The 26,502-nt window shown below is 42.1% G+C and overlaps 1 protein-coding gene across 5 annotated transcripts in view; it reads left to right on the forward strand.

The window, feature by feature from the left end:
• Positions 1-26,502, forward strand: part of RPGR (retinitis pigmentosa GTPase regulator) — a 53,270-nt gene that overhangs the window by 18,960 nt on the left and 7,808 nt on the right. The window contains exons 9-17 of one of the 5 annotated variants that reach the window (XM_028113501.2): positions 429-553; positions 1,574-1,759; positions 2,745-2,916; positions 8,242-8,339; positions 8,675-8,740; positions 11,084-11,992; positions 22,672-22,785; positions 24,207-24,264; positions 25,536-25,627. In XM_028113501.2, coding sequence (XP_027969302.1) covers positions 429-553; positions 1,574-1,759; positions 2,745-2,916; positions 8,242-8,339; positions 8,675-8,740; positions 11,084-11,992; positions 22,672-22,785; positions 24,207-24,264; positions 25,536-25,627 — 1,820 coding nt within the window. Of the gene's footprint in view, positions 1-428; positions 554-1,573; positions 1,760-2,744; positions 2,917-8,241; positions 8,340-8,674; positions 8,741-11,083; positions 14,126-22,671; positions 22,786-24,206; positions 24,265-25,535; positions 25,628-26,502 lie in introns of those variants that run through there. The other 4 variants (XM_088028831.1, XM_088028832.1, XM_028113500.2 and 1 more) reach the window with 4 other exon arrangements.

Here is a 26,502-nt window from a genome sequence, read left to right on the forward strand (position 1 = left end):
AACCGAGAATTATCTAGCACCAAATGTCAGGAATGCCAAGGTTGAGAAACCTGAGGGGGGAAAATAGATTGTATTGGAACATAGAGGGGGTCAGAATACAAAAATCCCCTTCCCCTTGAGAAGATGGTGTGTATGAAGAGATGGCTCATGCTGGGTTGCTGCTGTTCCACATAGTGCCTCACATGACTGGGCTTCAAGTTCACAAACCACTGATGGCTTAGTGAGTTATTCTCACAGTGTCTGTTGCCTAATGTTATCTGCAGGACCACGGAGACCACAGAGTGTGTGGAAATATCAGTGGATCAGAGTAAACTCAGTGCAGCATTTGAGGGGGAAATCGTGATTGCAATATAAGTAAATATATTTGCCTATTTACAAATAGATGCATACAAGTGAGGCTTCTGTAAATCTCCTGTTTTGCATTCTAGATGTAGGTCTCATGTATACGTTTGGAGACGGCCGGCATGGGAAATTAGGACTTGGACTGGAGAATTTTACCAATCAGTTCATTCCCACTTTGTGCTCTAATTTTTTGAGGTTTATAGTTCAACTGGTAAGGACATCACATTTCCCTGTTTACATTTTCATATTCCTGTATATTTGAGTCTTGCAGTGTTTCATAGAAAATAGGCACTTTTATGTTTGTTGAAAGAATATCATGGCTTTATCTAATCAGTATACTCATTTCCTAAAAGCCAAATGTCAGACATCATGGCACTCAGAAAAGCTGTCCCTTTCCAGTCCTCCTCCTTTGAGCATCGTCCTGAGTTCTCGCCCTACTATTGACTCTCCTGCTTTGTTCCCCTGTGTCTCTTGAGAACCAGAACTGTGCCATGCCTGGAAGCTTGCTTGTCTGCTCCAGCAACCAGCAGAATGTCTGACAATCACCTATAAATAAAGAGTTATTTAAAATAACAATTTCACAATATTATGAAAGAAATGTTCAGAGTATGCTATTCTTATAACCACCGTGTAGAACACTATAAAGTTGCTAAAAAAAAAAAAAATCTGTGTATTACAAATACCGCACAATAGTTTTTTTAGGCATTTTATTGAAAATCAGTTCTCTCTCAAAATCCTTTGAATGTTGGTTTCATTTTTCCTTGTTCCACCATAGTGCATGCTTACATTTTGCTCTAAGGACGTTTAAGCATTGAACTTCAGAAGTGTTCATGTAAAGAAAAAGGTTTGGAGGCATAATTATCCCGAGAGACTGATTTCTTCTTGGATCACTTTTTTCCAAGCAGAACTTCCCTGGGTAATTTTTTTCAAGGTGTTTGTGTTACTCTCAGATTAAAATAACATTGTCTAACTTGTGAGGAGAAACATGATGTGCCAGATAAATTGGAAGTAAAATGGTGTGTTAAACTTGTTCTAATTTTCAATTGTAGTGTTTAAAGAAGACATTATAATTCGTCTGTGTGTGTGTGTGTGTATCTGGGAGGAGGGGAGAGACACACTGACTACCTAGGAAGTCTACCATTAAGTAAATATTTTGTAGCTGAAAACTGTTAAAAACCCATTTGTGTTTGAAATCATTGTTGATTAAGCAACATGTGGTTTTGTGCTGCAGGTGGCTTGTGGTGGGTGCCACATGCTTGTTTTTGCCACTCCACGACTCGGTGGGACAGAAGAAATGGAGTTAGAAGAGATAAACGATTCTTACTTCCCTGCAGCACCTCCTCTGCCCCTCAGCGATCTGAGCTCAGGGAATGTACTGAACAGAACTCCGTCAGCACGTGTGCGGCGAAGAGAGAGGGTATAGAGTTGGGGCCAGTTCTATATCATGGCACTGCGAAGAGAATGGGAAAAAAAAATGCATTTTCTTTTTAAATCAAAGAAGGGTCTTTTGAGGTAGATTTACTAAATAAAATGGTTAGAGGTGCAGGCTTACAAACTTAAAGCAAATTCAGAGTTAAGCTGTTAAACACACAAATGAGAAAACTCAAATAATCATGGGTAACCTTGACTTAATAGAGAGAGTGGATACAAAGCCAAGATACCAAGCATCCTTTTAGAGGCCTATCTTCACACTTCAGATTGAATGCTGAATTATTTTCTCAACTCCATATGGATTGACTTTTTTTACTTTGCTTTTTATCTTTTAGTTACACCTCATGAGCCATGGAAGGTTATACACTATAAACAATGAAATGTGGGAAACAGAGAAACAAGGACTTCAGTTCGAGATAGGGAATGTTCTTTCTCGTTTAAATTTAAAGGTTCTCATTCTGCTTTAAAATTATTATTTCAATGACACTTGTATTTAAAAAAAAAACAAAAAGAAAATGCCAAATAGTTTTTAAAGGAGACATTCCTTTTTTAAAGAGTTGCTTTAAGTTCCAAAACATTCCCTTTGAAGTAAAAAAGGTTAAGTTTGGCTTTTTGTTATGAAAAAGTATATATGGAAAGACTGAGAAATAGCAGTATTTTGTAGTTAATTGTTTGTTTAGGTCTCGTGACTAATTTTTTTGTTTCCTAAGGAAAGCAGAGAGAATACACATACACTTTTCCCCATCGTGTGAAAAACAGACTTCTAATCTAACAATTTAGAGCAACTTAGATATAGAGATAACAAAACAAAACATTTTTGAGTCCTTGGGGATAATTTAAAAATGAATGTGGGGACAGTGGGCAACTTCAAAGTCTCTCTCTTAAATATTTTTAGCAACTGGGGGGTAGTTTCTGTCAATACTAAACATGTAACATCATCTAATAGTTTATTTAACCTGTTTATTTTAAAGGAGAAATCACCCGATTCTTTTCAAATGACACGAACTCTACCTCCAGTTGAAGGAACTTCTGTGCCACCAGTTTGCTTTTCCCCCAGGCCAGTTCCTTTCTATATGTCTGCAAGTAAATGGCCAGGGGAAATGATACTTGAAAAGGAGGACCCCATGCTGCCAGTGGAACCAGGTAACAGCTGATACTCTGCCTGCTCACAGGAAAAGTGTACTTTTTATTCCTATTGGTGTCATGTTTATCTTAGGATGTTCTTGCCAATTAATTTGTTTTCTTCGTAGTGGGAGGCTGACATCTCTTGTTTGAGTTCCAGTCCGGGAATGCTCTTACAAATACAAAGCCTCACCAGTGACCCCAAAAATCCCATGTAACAATAGCAGCATATTTTTATAGAGCAACGTCTAACATACGTAGTACCTTCTCTTACATTACCTCCTTTAAACCCTGAAGCAGCTCCATGAAATAGGTGGGAGTTCTAAACTCTTCATTTGGATAGATGAGAGAAGCAAGGCTTGAAGAGACTGAGTGACTTGGCCAAGGTTACTCAAGTTATAAATGAAGAGAGCCGGATTTGAATGTGAATCTTCTGAACCTATGTGAAGTCTTGCATTTAGGCAGTATACCATAGTGGTCAAGAACATGGGGTATGGGGGCGCCTGGGTGGCTCAGTTGGTTAAGCGTCTAACTCTTGATTTCGGCTCAGCTCATGATCTCAGGGTTGTGGGATTGAGCCCCGCCCAGCGTGGAGCCCTCTTAAGATTCTCTCTCACCCTCTCCCTACCCTCCCCCCCCCCCCACTTGCATGCATGTTCTCTCTCTTTCAAGAAAAAGAAAAGAAAAAAAAGAAAAAAAAAAAAGCATGGGGTATGGAGTTAAACTGATCCGGGGTAAGATGCCAGCTCTGACATTTATTAACCGTGTGCCTTACTTTGGGGAAGTTACTTAATTTCTCTAACCCTCAGTTTTCCTATCTTTGAAACGAGTTTAATAATACTTCTTTAGAGTGATTGAGATTAAATGAGATAGGGTATATAAAATACTTAGCATTGAGCCTAGCACCTCCAGGAAGCTCTTTATAAGTTATAGTCGTGGTTATTATTAACACTTCTACCTCACTGCTTTTTAGATACACATTATATTTTAAATTGTAATGCCAGCTCTTTTGTTATTATACACCTCTTTTTTTAAAAAAAGATTTTTATTTATTCATTTGACAGAGAGACAGCGATAGAGGGAAGACAAGCAGGGGGAGTGGGAGAGGGAGAAGCAGGCTTCCCGCGGAGCAGGGAGCCCGCATCGGGCGCTCGATCCCAGGGCCCTAGGATCATGACCCGAGCTGAAGCCAGGCGCTTAACGACTGAGCCACCCAGGCGCCCCTATTATACACCTCTTGTAAATAATTTTGTTTATAGGCATTTATGTATCTTAGGAGTGTGTATATGTTACCAAAGGGCATATGCTTGAATGGTAGGGGCAGGGCAAGAAGCCAGGATCAAGAGATCAGAGTAAACAGTAGGTTTGGAATTAAGATGATTTGGGCACGTGGGATTAAGAACCACGACACAGGTCATTTTTAGTATCTTTGGGATCAAGAACCTAGGCAAAAGCTGAGGTAGTAAAAGCAGGAATTGTGGGCCATGGGCATAGATCTACAGCTAGGACCTTGATCATGAGCCAGTTTCTTAAACTGTATTTTTTTTTCCAAAGGTTTATTTTATTTGAGAGAGAGAGAGAGAGAGAGAGAGAGAGAGAACATGCATGTGGGGGGAGGGGCAGAGGGAGAGGATCTCAAGCATGCTCCATGCTGAACTCAGAGCCCAGTCTCAGGACCCTGAGATCATGACCTGAGCCAAAATCGAGAGTCAGACACTTAACTGACTGAGCCACCCAGGCGCCCCTGATAATGAGCCAGTTTCTCGAATCTCACACAGAACTTTTGTATGCTTCATTTTGAGATAAGCATCACTGACACCCTTCAGGCCTGTACACGGTAAAAGTGGAGTCTGACAACAGTGTGTACAAGGAAAAGAGAAGTTTATGGTTTGGGGGAAGTTGTTTCCCACTTCAAGAGATTTGAATGTGAACATATACAGAGTTTTGTAGCTAGAGCCAAAGGAAAAGCTATTCCTTATCTTTTTATGACTGTTTGCTAAAACTGTCTTAAAAGTATTCTGAAAGTTATATCTAACATACAACATGACTTTTTCTAAATTATTTGTAGACTTCAGTGTTTATCGTGGAGGGAGGAAGGTCAGGGAAGACCTTACTGAGAAGGTGACATTTAAGCTAAAACATAAAGGATAAGAAAGACAGCCACATGAAGAGAGAGCTTATGTGCATTCTAGGCAAACAAAATTATATAGGCAAAGACTTGGAGGCAGTTTATAAGAAAAGGAAAAAAGACTGTTGGAGCTAGAGAATGCGGGAAAAGGCTAGACGAGATGTTGGAGAAAAGAGTAAAAAAGTATTCATGATTTTATAGGCTGTGAGAAGCCTCTTTGATTTGAGTGCTCTTCTTAAGTGCAATAGGAAGTCATTAAAGGGTTTTAATCAGTGGAGTGATGTGCTCCAATCCAATTTACATTTTAAGATGTTCACTTTTGCCTCTGTGTGGACTGCAGGCAGGGAAGACCAAAGGTAGGAAGAATACTTAAGAGCCCTTTGCAAGAGATGATGGTGTGTGGTCCAGGATGTTTGCTGTGGAGCTGGAGAGAAGGGGGCAGATTGGGAGTGCATTTGAGACCTAGAACTAACTGAATTTACACATAGAGGTGAAGGAAAGGGAAGAATCAAGGATGATTCTTAGGCAAGAGGATGGTTGACAAGCTTGAGGAAAACAAAAATCGAGCTTGGGATACCTGCAAGACATCCAAGCAGAAATACGGAGCAGGCAGTTGAATATGCAAGCCTAAAGTTCGGAAGGGAGGTCTGAACTCGGGAGGTACATTTGGAACCCAACAACACAGAGGTGGTATTTACAATCCATGGGACTTGGTGAAATCACCTGATAGATAACAGAGTAGCAAGACAGGAGAGCCCAGGAGTCAGCCTGAAGAACATCTTACATTTAGAGGGTAAGAGAGGAGGAGCCAGCAAAGAAGTTTTCCTCAGCCCCAGTCAGTAGTAGGGTCAGAGGAGGGAAATCAGAAGAGAGTAGGGTCATGAGTTCAAAGTACTGCTCAGAGGCCAAGGAGAAAGCTCAAAGAAGCATCCCATGGATTGGGCTTCGTGGAGAGGACCCGTGATTTGACAAGAGTAGCTTCAGGGGAAGATAAGAGCAGAAGCCAGAGGGCTAAGAGTTGAGGCTTGAATGGGAAATGAGGAAGTGAAGAGGAGCTAGGGTGTGTAGAGAATTCTTTTGCATATTTTGGTCATGAAGAGGAGCAGAGGAAAGGGCTGGCAACTAGAGGAGATGCGGGGTCAATGGGAAATAGTAGAGCATTTTTGTATGCTAATGGACATGGAGGGATGGGGCTGGCCTACAGAGCAGTTTTTGCATCCTATATTTCAACAGGAAAATTGAGGTAAATGTGTACAGTTGTTGGGGGGAAAGATAAGGCAGATCAGGTCTTGATGGCTTTTTTTCTCAGTCAAGTGTAAGGCAAGGCCGTGAGCTTCAATGCTTTCTCCATTTTCCAAACCTCCATTCTCTGCCCTCTCCAGTCTATCCCATTTAGCACTTTCTACGTCAGTCTTCCTCAGGTACAGCTTTAGTTCCCATCTGCTCCAGGGGCTTCTGGGAATCCCTGATATTTATGAAAATAAGTGTAAGTTTCCCCATGGAACTCCCACCTGCTTTTGTAGCTTCATCTCTCATTACTTTTTCTTATAACCTTAATGCAGGTCACAGGTCTGTAAAGTACGGCTCGTGAGCCACATCTAGCCAGCCACTTGTTTTTGTAATTAAAGTTTTATTGGAATCCAGTCACGCGATTCCTTTATGTATTACCTATGGCTGCTTTGACATGACAGCGGCAGAGTTTGAGTCGTTAGGCTGGAGACTGTATATGGCCACAAAGCCTAAAATGTTTACTAGATGGCCTTTTACAGAGAAAGTTTCCCGACTCTTAATTTTGATCACACTGAGCTCTTCACAGTCAGACTTAGTGGAGAAGGCTGTGAAGTCAAGACAGACCTGAGACCGACACTCGGCACTTCATTTATTCATTTGTGAAGTGGGGATACGCTACTTACCTCTCTTGCTGTCATGGAGGTAACTCGACACGTGTGAAAGCATGTGTTCCAGCACATGGTCAGCCTTCGGTAGAAGCCATTCTGCTGCTTCTGTTAGTGGGCCTCACTTTCTTCTCCGTCCACCTCCACCACTGCATCTCAGAATTCTACTCACTCTTCCCCACACCTCTTTAGTGAAACATTTCCTGATTCCCAACATTCAGGTGTGATTTCTCATGCCAGTATATCCTATATTTTATATTCCCTTCAGATGATAGGTTCACTAAGAATGAGCCGTTAATTAAGTTGATTATCTTGCATGTAGCACTTCACATGAAATAAACACAAACTGTTTATTTGCTTCTTTGAATTGAATGAATTTATAAGGCCGAGATCAGTGGGGACTAGCATTTTTAGCAAAGACTTCGTTCAGGAGCTCCTCTCAAATAAACATGTGGGTGCTAAATGGGGGTGTATTAATTGAGAAAAATGAAACATCAAGTAGAGCTCATAAGTTCTAGTTACCTGCTCAATGACCTAATAACCTGGCAGTTTTCCATGAAAGTTTCTAGGTGCTTGTACCAGTTATCTGATTTTTCACATAACAAGTGGCCTTAAAACTCATCTCACAGAGTTTGTGAGGGTCAAGAATGCAGGAGCAGCCTAGCCGAGGGGTTCTGGCTCAGAGCGTTTCATGCAGTTGCAATCGTGCTTCAGATGGGGCTGTAGTCACCCGAAGGCTCCACTGGGGCTGAAGGATGCTTGTCCATGCCCACTCGCGGGTGGCCACTGGCAGGAGGTTTTACTTCCTCAGTGCATGGACTTCTCCCTAGGAATGGTCCTAGCATGGCTTCCCCCGGAGAAAGTGATGCAAGAAAGACAGAGGGGGGACCGAGATAGAAACTGCAATGACTTCACAATTATGACTGCTTTGTTTTGTTGGCCATACGGAACAACCTGGTAAAATGTGGAAGGGAACGACACAAGGGGACCCATATCAGGAGGATGTGGGTCACTGGGACCCTTTTTGGGGACTCACTGTTACAGTGCTTGATACCTAGGTAGTAGTTCTCCCAAAGGTATGGTGTTTGCCTGTTCATGTGAAGGAAGCAGTTGCTGTCTCATCAGCATGGAAGTCTTTGAACTTTCAGAAAGAGACTTTAAAACCTCTTATCACTGTGAATGAACTCTGTTCAATTCCCTTAACATGAGGTTAAAGGACTTTAGTAAAATTATGCCTGCACTTTATATTACAGCATAATTTATTGTCCAGTTGTCTTTCAATTTTCCATTGAAAGCTGGTTTTCTCTTTTCCCTTTTAATCAGGTTCTTTTCAGGATAAAATGGCCAAAGGGAAAGAGACAGACAGTTCTTCAGCAGCAGATTCAGGAAGCCTTGGAGAAACTACTGATGTCTTAAATATGGTAATGGTTTTCTTATTTATCTATATAGATATGTTCGGATTTCATTTCATCATGTATTTGTATATGTGTACATCCTGTGCTGTTCCTTGCATTAAAAAAGGTTTGGGCTTCATTTTGTTTGTTATTTCTATATGTTATATGTTTATTATTTTATTGAAGTATAGATTACCTACAATACAATTAATTTTGATCCTCGTATCATTAGTATGCAGTTGAGAGTAGATTATGTTACTCTCTGAACTGTTTTGTTCATTTTATATATAAGGATGTATAAATATATAATCTCATGTATAGTCTTTATTCTTTTTAGAACATATACTTTTTATTTATTGCAGACACACATGATGAGCCTGAATTCCAACGAGAAGTCATTAAAATTATCACCAATTCAAAAACAAAAGGTATAATATAGAGAGTTATTCTCATTATGGTGGGTAAGAACAGTTCATATTTTTTCTTGAAAGTTTTCTGGAAAGAATACATGAAAGATAAGTATTCATTTACTTTAGATTTTAAAAGAGGATTACATTGTAGGTAGCCTCAACTTAGGTTTGTTCTGTTGGTATCTATTTCGGATATATGACAGGATTTCATTGCTGAAATTGGCTTTTTGGTGTCACTTAACAAGTCATAGTAGCCACATTTTCTTATCATCAAAGCAAAGGATTATTATGGCAGTTCATAAGTATTAGAAGAGGCTACTGTTGATCAGAATGGTTCTCGGACTTGGGTTGAGTATGACTTTGGTTGAGTTACCGTGTTGTTCTCAAAGATGATAGCATCTTTTCTAGCTCTAAAATTTGGTGGTTTTAGTGAAAATATTTGATAATTGCTTTTCCAGTGTGTGGAATGGGCTTTAATCTGTCATGGAATTGATAGCCTAAGAACAAAATTAAACATTTGGAAATTAATCAGAAACTATGCATGGGTGATAAAGAGAGACTTTTAATGAATAACCAGCGAATAGCAAGAGGAAGGAATAGTTGGTGGTTTTCACAACCCTGGAGAGAGAAAGGCCTGCCCTGAAATCCTTTGCTTCTCCTGGCTTTACGGACCAGACTTTATGGGGTGAAAGGAAGGAGGGGTTTGGGGATTAGAAAAGTAAGTTGGAGAAATATGAATTGAAGGAAGAAGGCTTCTAGACAATATTTAATTTCTGTTTCCAGTGCCTTTGCCACATTATTAAGCTAAAAATCCTTAAAGTCACCGAAATGCAAGAGAGTCTTGCTGAATTATAAAAATTTAGTGCCAGCCTTTGTTAGTCTTACGTCTGTTTTACTGAGAGGCATGGTGAGTAACAGCATTCCTTTTGAATATGGGAGAACTGTTGTCCTAGCCCAGTGTGGAAGCTCAGCAAAGGTTGACTGACTTTATTGACTGACTACACTTCCAAGCGCACATCTTTCCTGTGTCTCTCCTGCCTCTTCTCTTAGACCCGAGGCTCTGCCTCTTCTGAACTATTTGATTATGCTAGGGAAATAAAGACACATACATTTAAAAATCATTTCTGGCAACCGGGCCTCTCTGCCTCTCTTTAGGGCTCTTGAAAGAATTGTGACTTTTTAAAGAATAGGATCTAGAACAAACAGAAGGAAAGCACTTTCTTTTAAACTGATAATGTATTTTATACTTCACATAGTCCTTTTAAGTAGAGGCCCAACCAGACTTATTTTAGTGAATGAAAAAAAGATTTATTATAGTATTTCCATATATTGATGTTTAACTTGTGCTGTTTTAATTTTTGTGGGTTTTTTTTTTTTTTTTTTTTTTGGGGCAAAAAAATGACCTCTTCCTAAGCCTAGCACTCACGGCAATTTGTAACACTCGATTTAGTGAGGTTTTACTCTCCAGAGACGCAAATTCATCAAATATTTGAATTCGTTAGCTTCTAGAATTTAGGTCAACAATTTGATTTTTGCCTTATTTTGTCCAGCAGGAAATGAATTTCATATTCTTAATGTATCATTCAAATTGCAGTGTTTAATTTCATAGTTTTTATAAAAATCTTAACATTTTACCCTAGATATTTTTTCCACATGGTGGTTGGTTTCATGTATGCAAGTTTATGATAATTAAAGAATGTAATAGATAAAAGGAAGAGGGTCAAAAATTTGAAAACTCAAAGATTTGTTTTGAAAAGAAACATATTATTTAGTATGCTGATGAAAAGATTTCATTTCAGATTTTTCTTGTAGAAGTAAGCTATTCATTTTTTCCAGTGTTTAACAATGTCATATTTTCTTTAATTCTGTGAATTTCACGGAATTAAAAGACCAATCAAAATTTGACAATTAAAATAACAGGGAAGGTGGGGAAGAAAAGGAAACTGAACCCGACTGCATGCAAGAGAAGTGTGTACATTTTTTTTTTTTTACCAGTATTTTGCACAATCATCAGTCTGGAAAGGTATTCTATTTAAGACTTGATTCAGATTAAGAAAAGGGGTAGAGAAGACATACTGATGGTCCTTTGTGAGTAGTGGCAACGTGAGAGCAGGTAGCGAGCATGTGCGAGTTAGATGCAGACACGTGTGCCACAGCAGCATCGAGTGTGCTGCAGACTTAGAGAGTGGCAGAAGTTATCTCCAGTGAAAGCCAAATCTGAGCAAAACGTCTGGTAAAACTGGACATTTTTATTCTGCTAGCGAAACTTAAGAGTAATGCAAAATCTTGGCAGTGTTTCGTAGTAGATAAGTTACCTTTGTCAACTAATAGTAGTATGACGATTACTTCAAAAATTTACAGAAACAAGAAACAATTGAGAAACCGAAGCAGCGTACAGCTCACTCTGGAAATGATGATAGTGGAGGATTTGCAAGTGACGAGATGTCTAAAACAGTGAAAGAGGGGAAAGCCTATAAACAACTTTTGGCCAAAGGAATGTACATGATGCCAGCAGCTGTGACTATGGAAGCATTTTCAGATGAGGACGTAGGTAATGACCCAGGCCAGCCTGGGCCTTGGGCTGACACCCGTGCAGGGCGTGTGCCAAGAGAGCTATTTAGACGTGAAAGTAAGCGCTGTATTTATCCGCCTGACGGTAAGGCCATAGCAAAGGCAAGTGATGGAGGCCAGAGGCAGAAGGATCCAGACGCAAAAGAAACGGTGTGTGAGAAGGAAACTGAGCTGGCGGAAATGGCAGATCTGGAGGCTAGGAGACGAAGCGAAGAGAATTTAAGAAATATTAATATGTTCTTTGATGACTTACCAAATAGAGATGTGATTTTTGACAGCGAAAGAGAATCTATAGAGGAGCCAGACAGTTACCTGGAAGGTGAAAGCGCAAGTCAGCAAGGTACCGTTGACAGCTTCGAGCAGGCCGAGTCAGTAGAAGTCAGTAGTGGAGAGAAGGAGGGTGACGAAGTGGAAGCTGACCCAAACCTGTGGTATAGCAGGATGTTTTTCGAGCGAGGACATGAGGAAGAGGCTGAATACAGAATATCCAAATTCATGGCAAAGTATGATTTTAAGTGTGACCGCTTGTCAGAGATCCCCGAAGAGCAGGAAGGAGCGGAGGAGTCAGAAGGAAGTGGAATAGAGGAGCGAGAGGTAAAGGCAAGTGAGGACAATGTGAAGTTGCCTGCAAGAAAACGGGAGGAGGAAATAGAGATCCTGTCAGACGTCCTGACAGACGTCCTGACGGACAGAGCAGAGGTGAGTGAAGGCAAGGGAAAGGCAGGAGGTGGAGGTGAGGGAATCCAGCAGGAGGGAAATTCAGGAGTGGAACAGAGGCAAAGTGAGGAGGAAGACAAGGGAGGAGGAGAAATGGAGGGCCTGGGTAAGGGAGAGAAAGACCTAGAAGAGGAGGAGGGCCGGGAGCAAAGGGAGGGGGAACGAGGCCATGAGGAAGAAAGCGACAAAGGGATGGAGGAAGGAGAAGGGCAGGAGAAGAGAGATGAGAGGGAAGGGGAGGGAGGGAGAGGAGGGGAAGAAGACAGGGAAGGGGAAGAGGAGGAGGAAGAAGGCAAGGAGGAGGGAGAAAGGAAAGAGGAAGAAGGACCAGAGGAAGGACAGGGAGAGGGGGAAGAAGAAGAAGAAGGGGAAGGAGAGGGGGAAGCGGAGGAGGAAGGAGAGGAAGAAGAAGAGGGAGAAGGGGAGGAAGGAGAGGGGGAAGGGACGAAAAGAGGAGGTGAAGGGGAGGAGGAAGGAGAGGGAGAAGGAGAGGGGGAAGTGGAGGAAGGAGAGGGAGAAGGGGAGGGGGAAGTGGAGGAAGGAGAGGGAGAAGGGGAGGAAGGAGAGGGGGAAGTGGAGGAGGAAGGAGAAGGAGAAGGGGAGGAAGGGGAGGGGAAAGTGGAGGAAGGAGAGGGAGAAGGGGAGGGGGAAGTGGAGGAAGGAGAGGGGGAAGGGGAGGGGGAAGTGGAGGAAGGAGAGGGAGAAGGAGAGGGGGAAGTGGAGGAAGGAGAGGGAGAAGGGGAGGGGAAAGTGGAGGAGGAAGGAGAAGGAGAAGGGGAAGAAGGAGAGGGAGAAGGGGAGGGGAAAGTGGAGGAAGGAGAGGGAGAAGGGGAGGGGGAAGTGGAGGAAGGAGAGGGAGAAGGGGAGGGGGAAGTGGAGGAAGGAGAGGGAGAAGGGGAGGGGGAAGTGGAGGAAGGAGAGGGAGAAGGGGAGGGGAAAGTGGAGGAAGGAGAGGGGGAAGAGGAAGGAGAGGGAGAAGGGGAGGAAGGAGAGGGGGAAGCGGAAGAGGAAGGAGAGGGAGAAGGGGAGGAAGGAGAGGGGGAAGCGGAAGAGGAAGGAGAGGGAGAAGGGGAGGAAGGAGAGGGGGAAGCGGAAGAGGAAGGAGAGGGGGAAGGGGAAGTGGAGGAGGAAGGAGAGGGGGAAGAGGAAGGAGAGGGAGAGGGGGAAGTGGAGGAGGAAGGAGAGGGGGAAGGGAAGAAAAAAGATGAAGGGGGGGAGGAGGGAGAGGGAGAAGCAGAGAAAGGAGAGGAGGAAGCAGAGGAGGAAGGAGAAGGGGAAGGAAATGAAGGAGAAAGTGAAGGAGAGGAAGAAGGAGAGGGGGAAGAAGAAGAAGGAGAAGCGGGGGAACCAGAGGAGGAGGAAGAAGAGGGGAAAGGAGAGGAAGAAGGAGAGGGGGAAGAAGAAGGAGAAGCGGGGGAACCAGAGGAGGAGGAAGAAGAGGGGAAAGCAGGGGGAGAAGGAGAGGGGGAGGGAGAAGAGGAAGGAGAGGAGGAAGCAGAGGAGGAAGGAGAAGGGGAAGGAAATGAAGGAGAAAGTGAAGGAGAGGAAGAAGGAGAGGGGGAAGAAGAAGAAGGAGAAGCGGGGGAACCAGAGGAGGAGGAAGAAGAGGGGAAAGCAGGGGGAGAAGGAGAGGGGGAGGGAGAAGAGGAAGGAGAGGGAGAAGAGGAGGTAGGGGAGGAAGAGGAAGAAGGGGAGGAGGGGGAAGGAGAGGGGGAGGAGGAGGAGGAGGAGAAAGAAGGGGAGGAGGACCAGGAAGGAGAGGGGGAGGGGGAGGGGGAAGAAGCAGAGTGGAGGGCGAGGGAGGGGGGAGAGGAGGACGCCGAGGAAGAAGGGGGGAAATCCGAGGAGGCAGGAGATGAAGAGAGTGAAAAGCAGGGAAGACCAGGTGAAGGAAAAGAGTCCAACAAAGCAGGCAAAATCAGAGGGTCTGTGAAATGTGACAAAGATAAGGCGTACCCTCCGAAGTTTATTACCAACACAGAGGGAAAGGGGAAAGAGCATGAGGTACAGAGGTCCAAAACGCCAGTGCGGTCAAAACAACCTATAGAAAATGGGCCACCAGGTTCCAAAAGATTCTGGAATAATGTATTACCACATTATCTAGAATTGAAGTAACAAACTTTAAATTTGAAAGTTTGTTAAACTTTTTAAATTTTTAAAAATTTAAATTTTAAATTTAACAAACTTTACATTTAAAACTGTTGGCCAGCCAACAGTTTGAGCATCTTAACACGTACTAGGCACTTAATATGTTTTATTAAACTGTTTTTTTGTCATGGTTACTTTATGTGTCGTTCACAGTGGAGACTGATAAAGACAACACAAAGCACTGGCAAATTTGGCTCCTCTTAAACTAATGTTTTGGTTTATTTTCCCCCCAAGTTATAAATCTGTCACTAGAAAATATCAAAAGGTCATAGCAGATAATTAACATTATATATTCCTCATTAAAGACAGAGTTAGGAAATAGTATACTATAAGAATGCTGCATTTGTATATACACACTGGTCCCTTAAAGATGGCACGGATCCTTCAGGGCTATAAAAACATCTCATTTCTTATGAATTTCTTTTGGTCTCTGATTTCAGTTGGCCCTACTACATAGAATAATTTTATAAGGTGGATGGTATTGTAAAGCTAAAATGAAGAATTCGCATTTTAAAAAAAATAGTGCTTTTTTTTTTTTTTACCTTTCATGTGTCCTTTTTGCAACAATCTACCAAGGGTCAGCTGGATTCAGACCTTAGATCTTAACGTGATGTCTTTTAGTTACTATCCGGACAAATGGCAGTATATCTCATGAAATGGAGGTGAACCTAAACATATATTCGGGAAGTATGTAAAACTTGTACGTATTTATTAGCCAGGCAGAGCTCCTCACTGGGGTTCAGTTTCCTCATGTGTAAAATGGAGCGGATTAGATGATAGAACTATAGTCCCTCCTAACTCTCAGATTCTTTTGTTCTAACAGGCTCATTTATTCCCATTGTGTTTGTCATTTGCATAAAAGTTTTTTAAGTTAGAAGAAAAATCGCACTTTAGAATTGAGTTTTCTATAAATTATGTATTGTTCTTTACTCTTAAAAACTTAGGAAGAGCTTTAATGTACCTTGTCTTCGTCATTCTGTATTTTTAAACTATAACTTCTGAGCTTTAACTGTATTATCAGAATCATCATTCCCAGTGTCTGTTATGTACCCTCAGTGTGTTCTTCATTGACTATTCTGTAACTCTGTTTGTTGCTTGTCAGACTGTTTCAAGTAAAATAAAATGTAAATGTATACCATCAGTAATTGTTTGTGGAAAGAGAAACTAACACTAGATACTGAATTTTCGAGAGGCTAGATTTTGATTCGCGTAAATTCAATCTTCCCGTAAAATTTTCAGTATTTTCCATACAGCTAGATCATTTGACTGTTCTTTATTCATAGCGCCCTTTTCAACTGGTTTCCCGCCCCAGTCCCTTCCATATCTTGGGCATGAGGGATTTCTTCTCCTTTTAGCAAGGAGAATCGGGATGGGAAACTTCCTGTGAATTTTGTGTAGTTGAATCCTTCGCACATTTGATTCTCTGTGAGAAAGAATATGGGGGGAGAGACTAGAGTACAAAGAGAAGAGACTCCTAGGAGCAACTGTAGGTTTTGTTTTAGCTTCAGGGGTCTCTGGTAGCTTCCGCTAACTAACCAAACATGCTAAGTTGGCATTGCAGGGTTCTACCAAATTCGGCCACATTCAGTGACGGTCAGTGAAATGGAATTGGTACTTTGATCAAGTGTTTGCGCTGTGTGGTTAAAGCCAGGGCCCAACATGTTTATTTAAAACGTTGGCTTAAAGTGATTCACTGAGATGAACAGTAGAATGGAGTTCATAAAGGAAAAGCCTTCAGGGAGAAAAGAAACCCTTAACCCTCAAGTTGTTAATGTCAAAGGTGAGACCTCACCAGCCAGCAACACTGAAATGGTGTTCTGAGCATGTGCCCATCTCAGTATTTGAGCTGGCCTTAGAGAGCCACTTTTAAACAGCATTTCCTGCCCATTTCTTCACATTTCCCTGGCCAACCAAAGTGTCGTATGCTCTTTTTGAAGCAGTAGCTCGGGCAGGCATAGTGTTCTGGTCAAGAGCACGGGCCTCTTCATTTTGAGATGTGAGTTAGTACTTGGTAAAACAGATCGGAATAACTGGTTCCTTCTTTATTGTCCCCATCTGCTGGTGGATCAAGCTTTTATTGTAGTTTCTCACTGGTTATTACTGAGGCCAGCGTGAGGGGTGTGTGTGTAGAATCCGTTGAGTTACAGTTTCAAATGAGGACTCTGGCAGAAAAATATTTTCAGGTAAGCTACAAAGGAGTATCACAGAAACATCTGCTGCTGCCGAACCAGCAGCTCTTGAGGTGAGTGCAATGGAATGTTTTCTGTAATGGCATTCTAGGGAGGTCAACTTGCTATGCACGTATACCTTCAAGATAAAATGCTACCACAGAGGAAGGTGCTGTGCTTCCTTCTTCCCTCATTCTTCCCAATGTCCCTGACCTGTAACTTAATATCTGGTACATACTATTCCCTCAACAAATAAGTATGTACATACATAGCAATCACCCAAAAGGGAATGGAAGCTTTCCCAAATCAGGGAGAGCTCAAGAAACGAGGGCCGCTTACAGGCAGCCTCCTGTGGCCCTTTTACCCGTCAGGGACATTAGGTGGGTACAGATGTCTTGAAAGGACACCAGGTAAAAGGAGTTCCCATGGCCCTGCCTTTACCTATGACTTAACAATGCCCTTTAGTTACCTGATATATCCCCCCACCCCCACTCCTGTGTTCTTTTTAGCCAGGGCTACCCGAAGATAAAAATATGATCTGAAAACAAATCTTTTGCTTTCCTTCATGAAGTCCCTTAATTAAGAAGACAGTGGTTTTGTGCCTTGAGTATGCCGAGAGTAAGATACAGTTCCGGATCTCAGGGGACTCTTGGCTGTTTCTATAGGCTGACCAGAAACTTTACGCAGACAATAGAGCATCTCAGGAGTGGCACTGCAGCGGCCACTTCTGCACTTCAGCAGAGAGGGGCTAGGAAAGGGCTTCCAGGGAGCAACGGGGAAATGTCAGCTGAGTCGTGAGAAGTAAAAGCTAGCCATGCAAGCGGCAGGGGCAAGGTTTTCCCAGTTGATGGGAGCCCTGAGAGTATTTCAGTGTGACCACAACTTAGAGTGTCTTTTGGTTCTGGGTAGAGAGGCAAAGGACCTTAATGTGTTTTTGAGAGATGTTAAACAGCAAGAGTAAGGTGGTCACACTTGGGTTTTTGTAACGGTCTGGCAGCAATAGGGAGGGTGGGTTGGAGAGGAGCAAGACCAGAACCAGGGGTGCCAGTTAGGAGGCAGCTCGAGGAGAGCAGGCAGAAACAGAAGAGGGGACTAGACAGTGTGGACAGAGAGTTGGGGACATGTGTTATCAAGAGAGCTTTAGGGATAGAATTGGAGGGCTTAGTAAAGAGATGCAACCTGGAGGGAGAGACAAGGCGAAGCTTTTCTTGTTTCTGTGTGAAGAGCCGGGTGGAAAGGGCGCCATTGGCCAAGGCTGAGAACAGGAGTAGGGGCAGGTTTAGGAGCCTGCTTGGGCTTGTTGACCCAGATGTTCAGCAGACAGATACATGTGTGGGCCTGGAACTCAGGGGAGATTGCTGGGTATCGCCAGCTTTTAGGGGTCATTAAAACCATGGAGTTGAGTGAGAGGCAGCCCTCGTGGTACGAGAAGAAGAGAACTGAAGACAGAGTTTGAGGAAACCTCAGTAGCTAATGGGGAGGTTGAGAAAGGAAGTCCGAGAAGGAGGCGGTGTAGGGACACTTTCTAGGAAAGAGAGGTACCACCCAAGCCAAGGAAGGCATGGTGGAGGGCTGCAGAGAGGTCTGGGAGAGGCCCAGCAGAAGGCTGGCCAGAGCCCACATTGCCAGTAAAGGGGGAGCTCCAGGAAGGCCGCCTTAGAGTCAGGGACTCTGATGCCCTGGGGGAAAACACCTTAGAATTGCACTTGCTATTACTATATACAAGGGTACATAAGCACAGGACGTTGTCGAAGTGAGCTGATCAGAAAGGAAGAGACTACAGAGCTGTCAGTTTCAGTGCGGTGGCGGGGAGGGATCAGCCCTGAGGGCACCTGTTCTGGTCTTCACGTATTTGAGCAGAGCTGGGAAAGAGCCTGGGCACTGGCCCCCAGTAGGCCTGGATTCACACCCCAGCCCTTCACAGATGAGCTGTGTGGACACATGGAAAAACTTTTCTTTTTTTTAAAACCTTTCTGAGTCTTTCTTTCTTTTTTTAAAGGGAGGGGTCTTTGGATAGTTAAATTAACACATGAAACATGTTAGAGGTACTCAGCAAATGGTAACCCGTGTCCCTCTAATTAACCCCTCTGACCACATCAAGTCAGGTACAGAACTACCCTCGGGAATCTCCAGGTCACTGACAGATGTGCATTGAGTCTAGTCATGTGAACCTGACTTCTGTTTAAGTACAACATAGCTGCCCCCTCCCCAAAATTGGCTTATGGAAGTAGATCTGTGGGAATGAAGTGAGTAACAATAATGATAACCCCCTTAAATACGGGGTAGAATGAAAGTCTGCACACCATACGTGGGTCCAGTACTGTCCCTCAACGTTTGAAGCGTGGTGAAAGGCTGATGGTACGGGACAACAGATTGCCCTGTGTCCTAATGTTTTTATCAAAATAGGTTAAAAAATAACTCAAACATAAAGAGTAAAACTGCCTACCAGCAAGAAGTTTGTATCCTCAGCATTGTAGCCACTTTTGCAGGCCTGCTTACAAGCGTCAAACTGGAATGGATTTTGTGGCAAAAATACCAGATTAGGAATGAACTAAGGGATTGGTACATAGAAAGGAGGAGGAGTTTAGAGATTGTAAAGTAGTGACATTAGACCGCAATAATTTGGAGGTCAAACTGGGAGCCCTTCGGTGCAACCCGGCTTGCAGACTCACTTTGCTTGGTATACACAGTGATTCTGGTTAACGCTTGAATCCATTGCCAACACTGAAATACCGGGAAGCTTTATACTGTAACAGTGTTTTCTGGGCTTGACTTGGACCTGAGGCAGCACTGGCCCACAGTCCAGCCAAGGCGCCCCTCCACTTCCCTGTCGTCCTAGGCTGCTCCTGACGCGTCCTGCCTTCTTCCCTTGCTTGTTCTAGCTTCTGGGCTCCTGGCAGACAGTAAAGGGAGCTGTGCGAGAGGGTAGAACAAATATGTGAACACTTTCAATCAACTATTTTCTAGTGATAAGATCTGGGACTTTATGGCAAAAAGGTGCCCAAGCATCTTGTTTTTTTGATGGCCCTCAATGTATACTAGGGAGTCTTAAAATCACTTATATACAGATGCTCATTGTTTGCTTGTGTTATTTTCTCTGTAAATAATCTTTTTAATTTTGATACGAACCCTCTGAGGTAGGTATTGCTGGTGTCATTTTCCCATTCTACAGAGAGACTGTAAAGTAATATTATTAGACCCCTTGCTCAGGCCGTGGCTGATGGTACAGAGCTTGGATAGCAGCACCTAGGTCTTTGTACTGAATGCCCTCCCCGCTCTCTCTTCCTGCCTCAGTGAGTTCCAGTGTAGTAAAAACATGAACTTCCATGTTAACCCTTCTTGTCCTAAAAGCCTTGAGATTGAGATTTTAAATATATACACTTCCCCACGTGGTATTATTTAGATATGAAGTTTTATGCTCTATTAACCTATTTGGGAAACATTGTCTATCCTATATGACATTGAGGCATCTCATAAATTGAGAAATGTAGCACAAAATTTTATACTTTATAGTCCCTTTAAAAAACTTGTTTAAAACTCTTTATTGATGTATAATACATCTAGAAAAGAGCGTATCTCATGCGTGTATAGCTCAGTGCATTTTCCAAAAGGTGAACCCGCCCACATAGTCAACACCCAGATCAAGGTAGAGCGCTCCCCAGAGGCTTCCCTTCAAACCCCCTTCCAGGCATTTCCCATCCCCCCAGGATGACCACTATGCCAATTGCTGAGAGCAACTTCTAGTTTCTCCAGTATGCAATGTAGTATTCTTAAGCAAACTGAAACCTCGTGAGGAACATTTTGGTTTCTTGATATTTCCCATAAGAAATGTGGCCCTGGGCCAGACCCAAGACTGCAGCTCCCGGTGCTGTGCCTGACCAGCAAGACAACTGTCCCTTTGTGAGAGCCAGGCCCCCCCTTCCCTTCGCTCCTGCGGTCCCAACACAAGACGTGTTTCCGTTGATCATTCTAGACTACTTAACGTCTTATGTGGTTCTGGTGACAAGAATGTACTTAAACTTTGCCCTTTCTCTTTGTAAAATGACAGTATTCTGCCAATCTCTCCTAAATGTTTCAGTTTGAAGGTAAGTACTGTGATTTAAAGTAGTTGTCCAGATGTGAATAGATTAATTCTAAATGTGCTTAAGTGCAAAGTTCTACAATTGATGTGATTTCTAGTGAAAATGTTTTCTAAGAGCTTTCTCAAAAAAATGATACCGTTCCAGCAGTTATTCATTGTTACAGATTTTCATAAAGTTATGAGTAAATTTATAGTTCATTATAAGAAGAAATGAGTGTTTTGCTTATTTCTAAAATAAGATAAAATGTCATGTTCCTTTTTATAATAGCATGATATTGTCTTATGGTTACATTAATATCTTAGTTAACTAGCACAATGGGAGTTGACCCAGGTGCTAAACTAGCAGAATTCTCCAAGAGAAGAGGACTTTGCTACAACACAGCTCACTGACCCCTCCCTATGGGAGACAGATGGACAGAGTCTGAAATTCTGTCTCAGGAACACTGTCCTTTCCAATTGGCCTCGTTTATATATATATTCATGAGTACACCTATCAGCCATAAATCTTAAATCTAGTTAATCTTGCTTCCCATTCCCCTCCAAAGTAGTCTCTGATCATTTTACCTTCTCCTATGTGCTTCTTGCTAGGCATAATATACAATATAAGTCATTTAGAGGGGAAATTATGCAGAAAAAAAGAAAGCTTTAGAAATTATTGGTAAATGGTAGCTACCTCATAGTTAACCCTACCCAACCTAAACGTGCAGAACATCCTTTAATATAGCTGTCTACCCTGGTACCCTGTTTTCCTCTCTGTGTTCCCCTCCCACATGCACTGCCTCATGACCTTTGCTTAACCTAAGTCAGGCCCTCCCAGCGTAACTGGGTAACTGCCGAAACTCTTAAATCTCCAGGCTTCACTTCTGGATTGCTTGTCCTTAGTGAAAATGCTATCAGGCCACACCCTTGGTGCTATTGGCCTGAGGATGCCACTTAACGTCTGTTACTAAGTAACAGTAAGTCTCCCTAGCCTGAACTCTCACATTTGGTATTTTTTGCCAGAAGAAAGGTGAGTTAATTATGAGAGGTATTATTTTCAGACCACCCACTAAAGATTCGTTTGGGTGTCCAGCTCATCCTTAGCCAAACAGCAACTAGGAAGGTGACCACGAGAAGCTAGTTACTGTGTTGAAGGGATATAAAGGGTGTATATCGTCTGAGGCAAATATGGCAAGGTGAACTTTGTAAAAATGTTCTTCAAGGGAGTAAAAGGCATTAATTGCTTACTGCCTCACCTATTTTCGGGGCCATTAGAGAAATGCATAAATGAAAAGCATAGGAAAAAAAGTCCAATAAGGAGCCTGATCTTTTTTTTTTTAAGATTTTATTTATTTATTTGAGAGAGAGAGAGTGAGAGATAGAGAGCACGAGAGGGAAGAGGGTCAGAGGGAGAAGCAGACTCCCTGCTCAGCAGGGAGCCCGATGTGGGACTCGATCCCGGGACTCCAGGATCATGACCTGAGCCGAAGGCAGTCGCTTAACCAACTGAGCCACCCAGGCGTCCCAGGAGCCTGATCTCTTAATGACAAAAAATAAGCAGTATTCCACCCAAAATATGAAACTGCGAAAAAAATCTCAGTATAGAATAAAGATTATAACTAATATTTTCCGCCTATATTTAGTATTACATGATTTACTCTATCAAATCCATAGACAGGCTGTCTTGTAATTTGGATTAGTTGGACAGGAGCCAGATAGACTAAATTCTGCCTCTGGTTTTCCCTCTGCTTTAAATAACCGAGAGCAAACCATTTAAACTGCCTATGTCCCTTTATCTTCTTCCTGGAATGTAAGTAATTATACTTAACTCTCTCTCGTGAATATCAGTGAATTGTACTTCTGAAGTGATTTTAAATCCCTGTGTTTTGGAAAATGAACATAATATATAGATATGATTATGTTATAATGCTACAGTAGAGCGCTTTTTAACTTCTCTAAAGTTTAAAAGCATTCTTTTGAGACAGCTCAGAAAGCATATTTAATTTTTTTTTCCATTTTAACCTTGTAGTAGACGCTAATAGAATTTTGGGAATCCTAGTCATTGAAAATGTTGAAATAGATCAATGTGCGGAAAAGCCTTGGTAATATGGTAACTTGATATGCACGATAGGTTATGCAGCATTTTATTTCTTTGCCTTCAGTATTTGATTTCGTATTCTATGTATTCTTTGAGATGATATAAATTATTTATGACTGCAATATCAAATCGCTGTTTTTAAAAAAAAAAAAACTTACCTCTTCCCTGATTATCAATTTTGCCACAGGATCATGAATTTTCAGATGAAGAACTAGAGGACATGGATGAGGAAATTGATGAATATCTGGAAGGCAAGAAGAACATGCCAGCAGATGAAGCCAGTGACAACTCAGCTGAAAAGGTATATTGATTGACACCACTGAAAAGGTATGATGATATGTGCTTAAATCCTGAGATCCTGCCTAAGAGCGAGTTCCATGGTCTCTGCACAGGGCCGACTCCAGCTTCCTTTGGGAGCAGACATACTTCTCTGAGTAACTTGGTTCATGTGCCTTAGGAGAAGCTTTGGCCGATTTATGAATCAGGCACACTTTGTTTCTAACACCCTTTCCACACTTCTTGGTAGCAGTTTGTTCCCTGCTTGAGTGGAAATGAACTGATATGGGCCAGTACAATATACTGTTGAGAAATTAACCAAGCAGTTCAGCACTGGGTCCTTGAAATGATGAAATTACAAAGTCAGGAGCCCTATACTGGTGGCAGAAATGAGGTGTGGGTGTGTGCACACGTACATGTGTGTATTTACGTGTATGTGGACAAGTGAAAGCTGTTCACAGCGGTCTTTGAGGCTGTGATCAGTTCTGTGCAGATGTGGTGTAGAAGAAAGGAATTATAGGAAGAAAAGGGGGAGCTATCACTGAGGAAGAGGAAGTCATCCTAAAAGTGGAGCTAGGAATGCCAGAAACATCTCTACTATTTGGCAGTTTTGTCCAGGAGGGACACTGCTAGGAGACAGTTGATAGGTTTGAAATCATTCATTTGCTAATGTTGCTCTGGGTTAACTTCACAGGTACAGAATTCAGAAAACCAAACTGAAAGTGACACTATGTCGATTCGTTTTCATTTTCAGTTTCTGTACCTCTAACCATACCTTCTTGTCGGTGAATCACTTGCATCTTTGGTCTGCGCAAGGCTTCTCTTTATTTAAATTGATCCCCTTTGTGTTCTCCTTTTCCATAACACAGACAACCACTGAAACACGCTTGTCCTTTTATTTGAATGTGTACTTGTAAACCTGTGTTGTTTTATGTGCATGTATTTTTAATTTACAAAATGGGGCTGTGCTATCGAGGTCATTTTCTTAATTCCTTTCTCAAGACTCCTTCCTCTCACTGAGGAAAAAAAAAAAAAAAAACTTCTAGCCGTGACTGTTTTCTTTCAGAGGGAGGGAAAGATTGATAAGGAATATTTATGAGTTCCAGTTTGGGTAGTCCCTGAAATTCTTTAACATGGAATTCCTGAAACTCCAGTTTGATGGTGTGAAATGTCGAGCCAATTCATTTACCAGCTAACGTTCCTGAATCTTCTTGGAGTTGAATTCTTGAATCATAGCAACATTTTGGAATCAAAAAGCTTGACGCTAGAAGGGACATTAGCAATCACTCAGCATCTGAGGCAAAAGCCCAGCAAACTAAAGCAGTAGTCACGTGTTTATGTTGTTAGCTAGAGGCTGACTCGAGAACCCTTGCCTAAAACCTAGATGATGTTTTCCAGCCCGTCACAATTATGTTTTTTATTATATTGTTTCTTTATCATTTATAGGACGAGAAAACCAACCAAGAGGAACGGGCTATTTGTGAATACAATGAAAATCCAAAAGGTGTGAACACATTTGACTTCAAAAGGCCGGCTACTTTAACACACACACATGCATGCGTGCGTACATGTGCACCCTGTGCTGGAGTTGAGGCACCAAAGCCTACACACGTGTATTCTCTTTCCTACTTTTTACTGTCACATGAGCCTCATGACAGGCGCCGAAATATGTGGCATAGGAGTACTTGTTCTCGTTAATCACCACCACAGCTTCTTCATATAAAACATTCGCCTCTCTCCCAGCTACTCATATATCAGTGTTAAGTGGTTCAGGACAGCCATTTCACTACCCTTTTTTTTCTTTTCAACCAGTAGTATTAAGTTGGGCTTTTGTCCCACATCTCAGTTTATGTCTCTGGTGGGCACTGCCAGACCCCATTGCTAAAGACCAGGCTGGCCTGGAGCTACGGCTGGCCATCCCATTATTTCCCCCAGGGCTCAGACATGGGTCTTTCATCTTATTGTGGACATTTAAGACAGGTCCTTTCCCAGGCCTGACTGTTGGTGTCGGAGAACAGGTGCCACAGTATAGAGGGGACTACGATTACCGTTGAGACCCACATCTTCTACAGACAGATCATCTGGGATTTGCTGTACAACCCTTATATCGTGTTTCCACGCCATCACATCAAAGTGTGCTTTTTGCTGTGTTCTCATTAAAAATAACCATTCATAGTAGTGGATATCTGATCTGAACTCAGGCAGGGGGAGGAGGCCTTCTCTTCATTCTTTTTTCCTTCTAACTTCAACAGAGTAGTAAGTTTTGCTAAAATAGTATCTGTAAGTATTCTTAGCAACGAATTAAAAGTAAGATTTAAGTAGTTGATAATATAAAAGTCTAAGAATGCATATACTTCATGAATATACTTTAAAGATTATTATTCAGTTATATAACTTGTGGATGCATTTGAAACACCAAACAGTACCATGTCCATTTGAGTACAAAGAATTTCATTATAACTAGGTTAATTTAAAAAGGTAATTTATATTTTACAGAACTTTTTCCTGACACTCCCTGTTACCTTTGTAGCTCTATTTGGGTACTTGTCATGCAAACATCTCCAACACTGGTCGGGTCATTTGGGGCTTTTTGCCTTAACTCAGTCTTCTGGGAACTATGAAGTATAGACCTTGTCTATTGCCCCAGCAGGTAGTGGCACGCTCTCTTTAGTACTACCCCAGAAGTCAGGCTTGATAGAGTTGCACTGAGGGCATCAGGACTTTTCTCTTTCTCATTACTTAGAAAAACATATTTCTCAATATATTCTATTATAGGAAACATGCATGACCGTGCGAAGAGCAGTTCTTCAGAAGTCCTGGAAGATAGTGAATCAACACCAAGTAAAGACGTCAAAAAATCAAAGAAGGTAAGTGAAATTTATTTTTTCATTTTAGTGTTAAGACCAAAGTATTGAATTGCTCCTTTTACTTTTTATATGGTGATTCATATAATTTACCTCCTTAATATGAGGTTTTGTGGCCCCAAAACATGTGAAGAATTTCAAGTGATGTTTCATGTTTTAACATAGCTATTTATTTACTGGACTTTAGATGGAGTCAGGTGGCCCAGCCAGAATTTAATAGCATGTTCCTTTCATTAATCCCATTCACACTGATTCAACGTACAGGAAAAAGATAACACAAAAGAACTTTCTTGCTTAAATTAGGAGTATAATCATCATGAGAGTCTAGAAAAAAGTAAGTCAAAACCAAGAAATAGGATGAATGCAAAAATAAGGATGTTGGTGCTTAGGAAACGTGACCACATGCTACATCAGCCTCTCCTGCCAAATACCTGTTTTGGAGTTGTTAATAGTCTGAGAGAGATGTTTCTTCTTCTTGGAAGTTACTCTTTCCACTTGCAGGAGAACTTTCTGTAACCATGAGAGCACATTTCCAGGTAGGAGCATTAGGAGGAAATGTGGAAGAAAAGATCAATGAAAGGCCTTGTTAATTCCTGTTCAGCCTTCAGGTTTCGGCTTAAAGTAGTTACTTCTACGTAGAGGCCTTTGGTGACCAGCTGCACTTAGATAAATTATGTCCCATTACTGTTCTCTCATGTAACACCCTTTCTTCATCCTTCTTTGTATTTATCGTAATTGGCAATTTCATAGTGAAGTGTACGTTTAGTTGCTTTATGACTCTCTCTCTCCGCTGGCCTTCAGCTCTATGGGACAAAAACTGTTTTCTGTTTTGCTTTCCAGTGCAGCCTTAGCATGTAGCGCAGTCCCTGGTACATGGG

Source organism: Eumetopias jubatus, unplaced genomic scaffold (genome assembly GCF_037043125.1).
Source record: "Eumetopias jubatus isolate StellerSeaLion01/CBP00866 unplaced genomic scaffold, mEumJub1_p1.0 scaffold_11, whole genome shotgun sequence".
Taxonomy (NCBI): domain Eukaryota; kingdom Metazoa; phylum Chordata; class Mammalia; order Carnivora; family Otariidae; genus Eumetopias; species Eumetopias jubatus.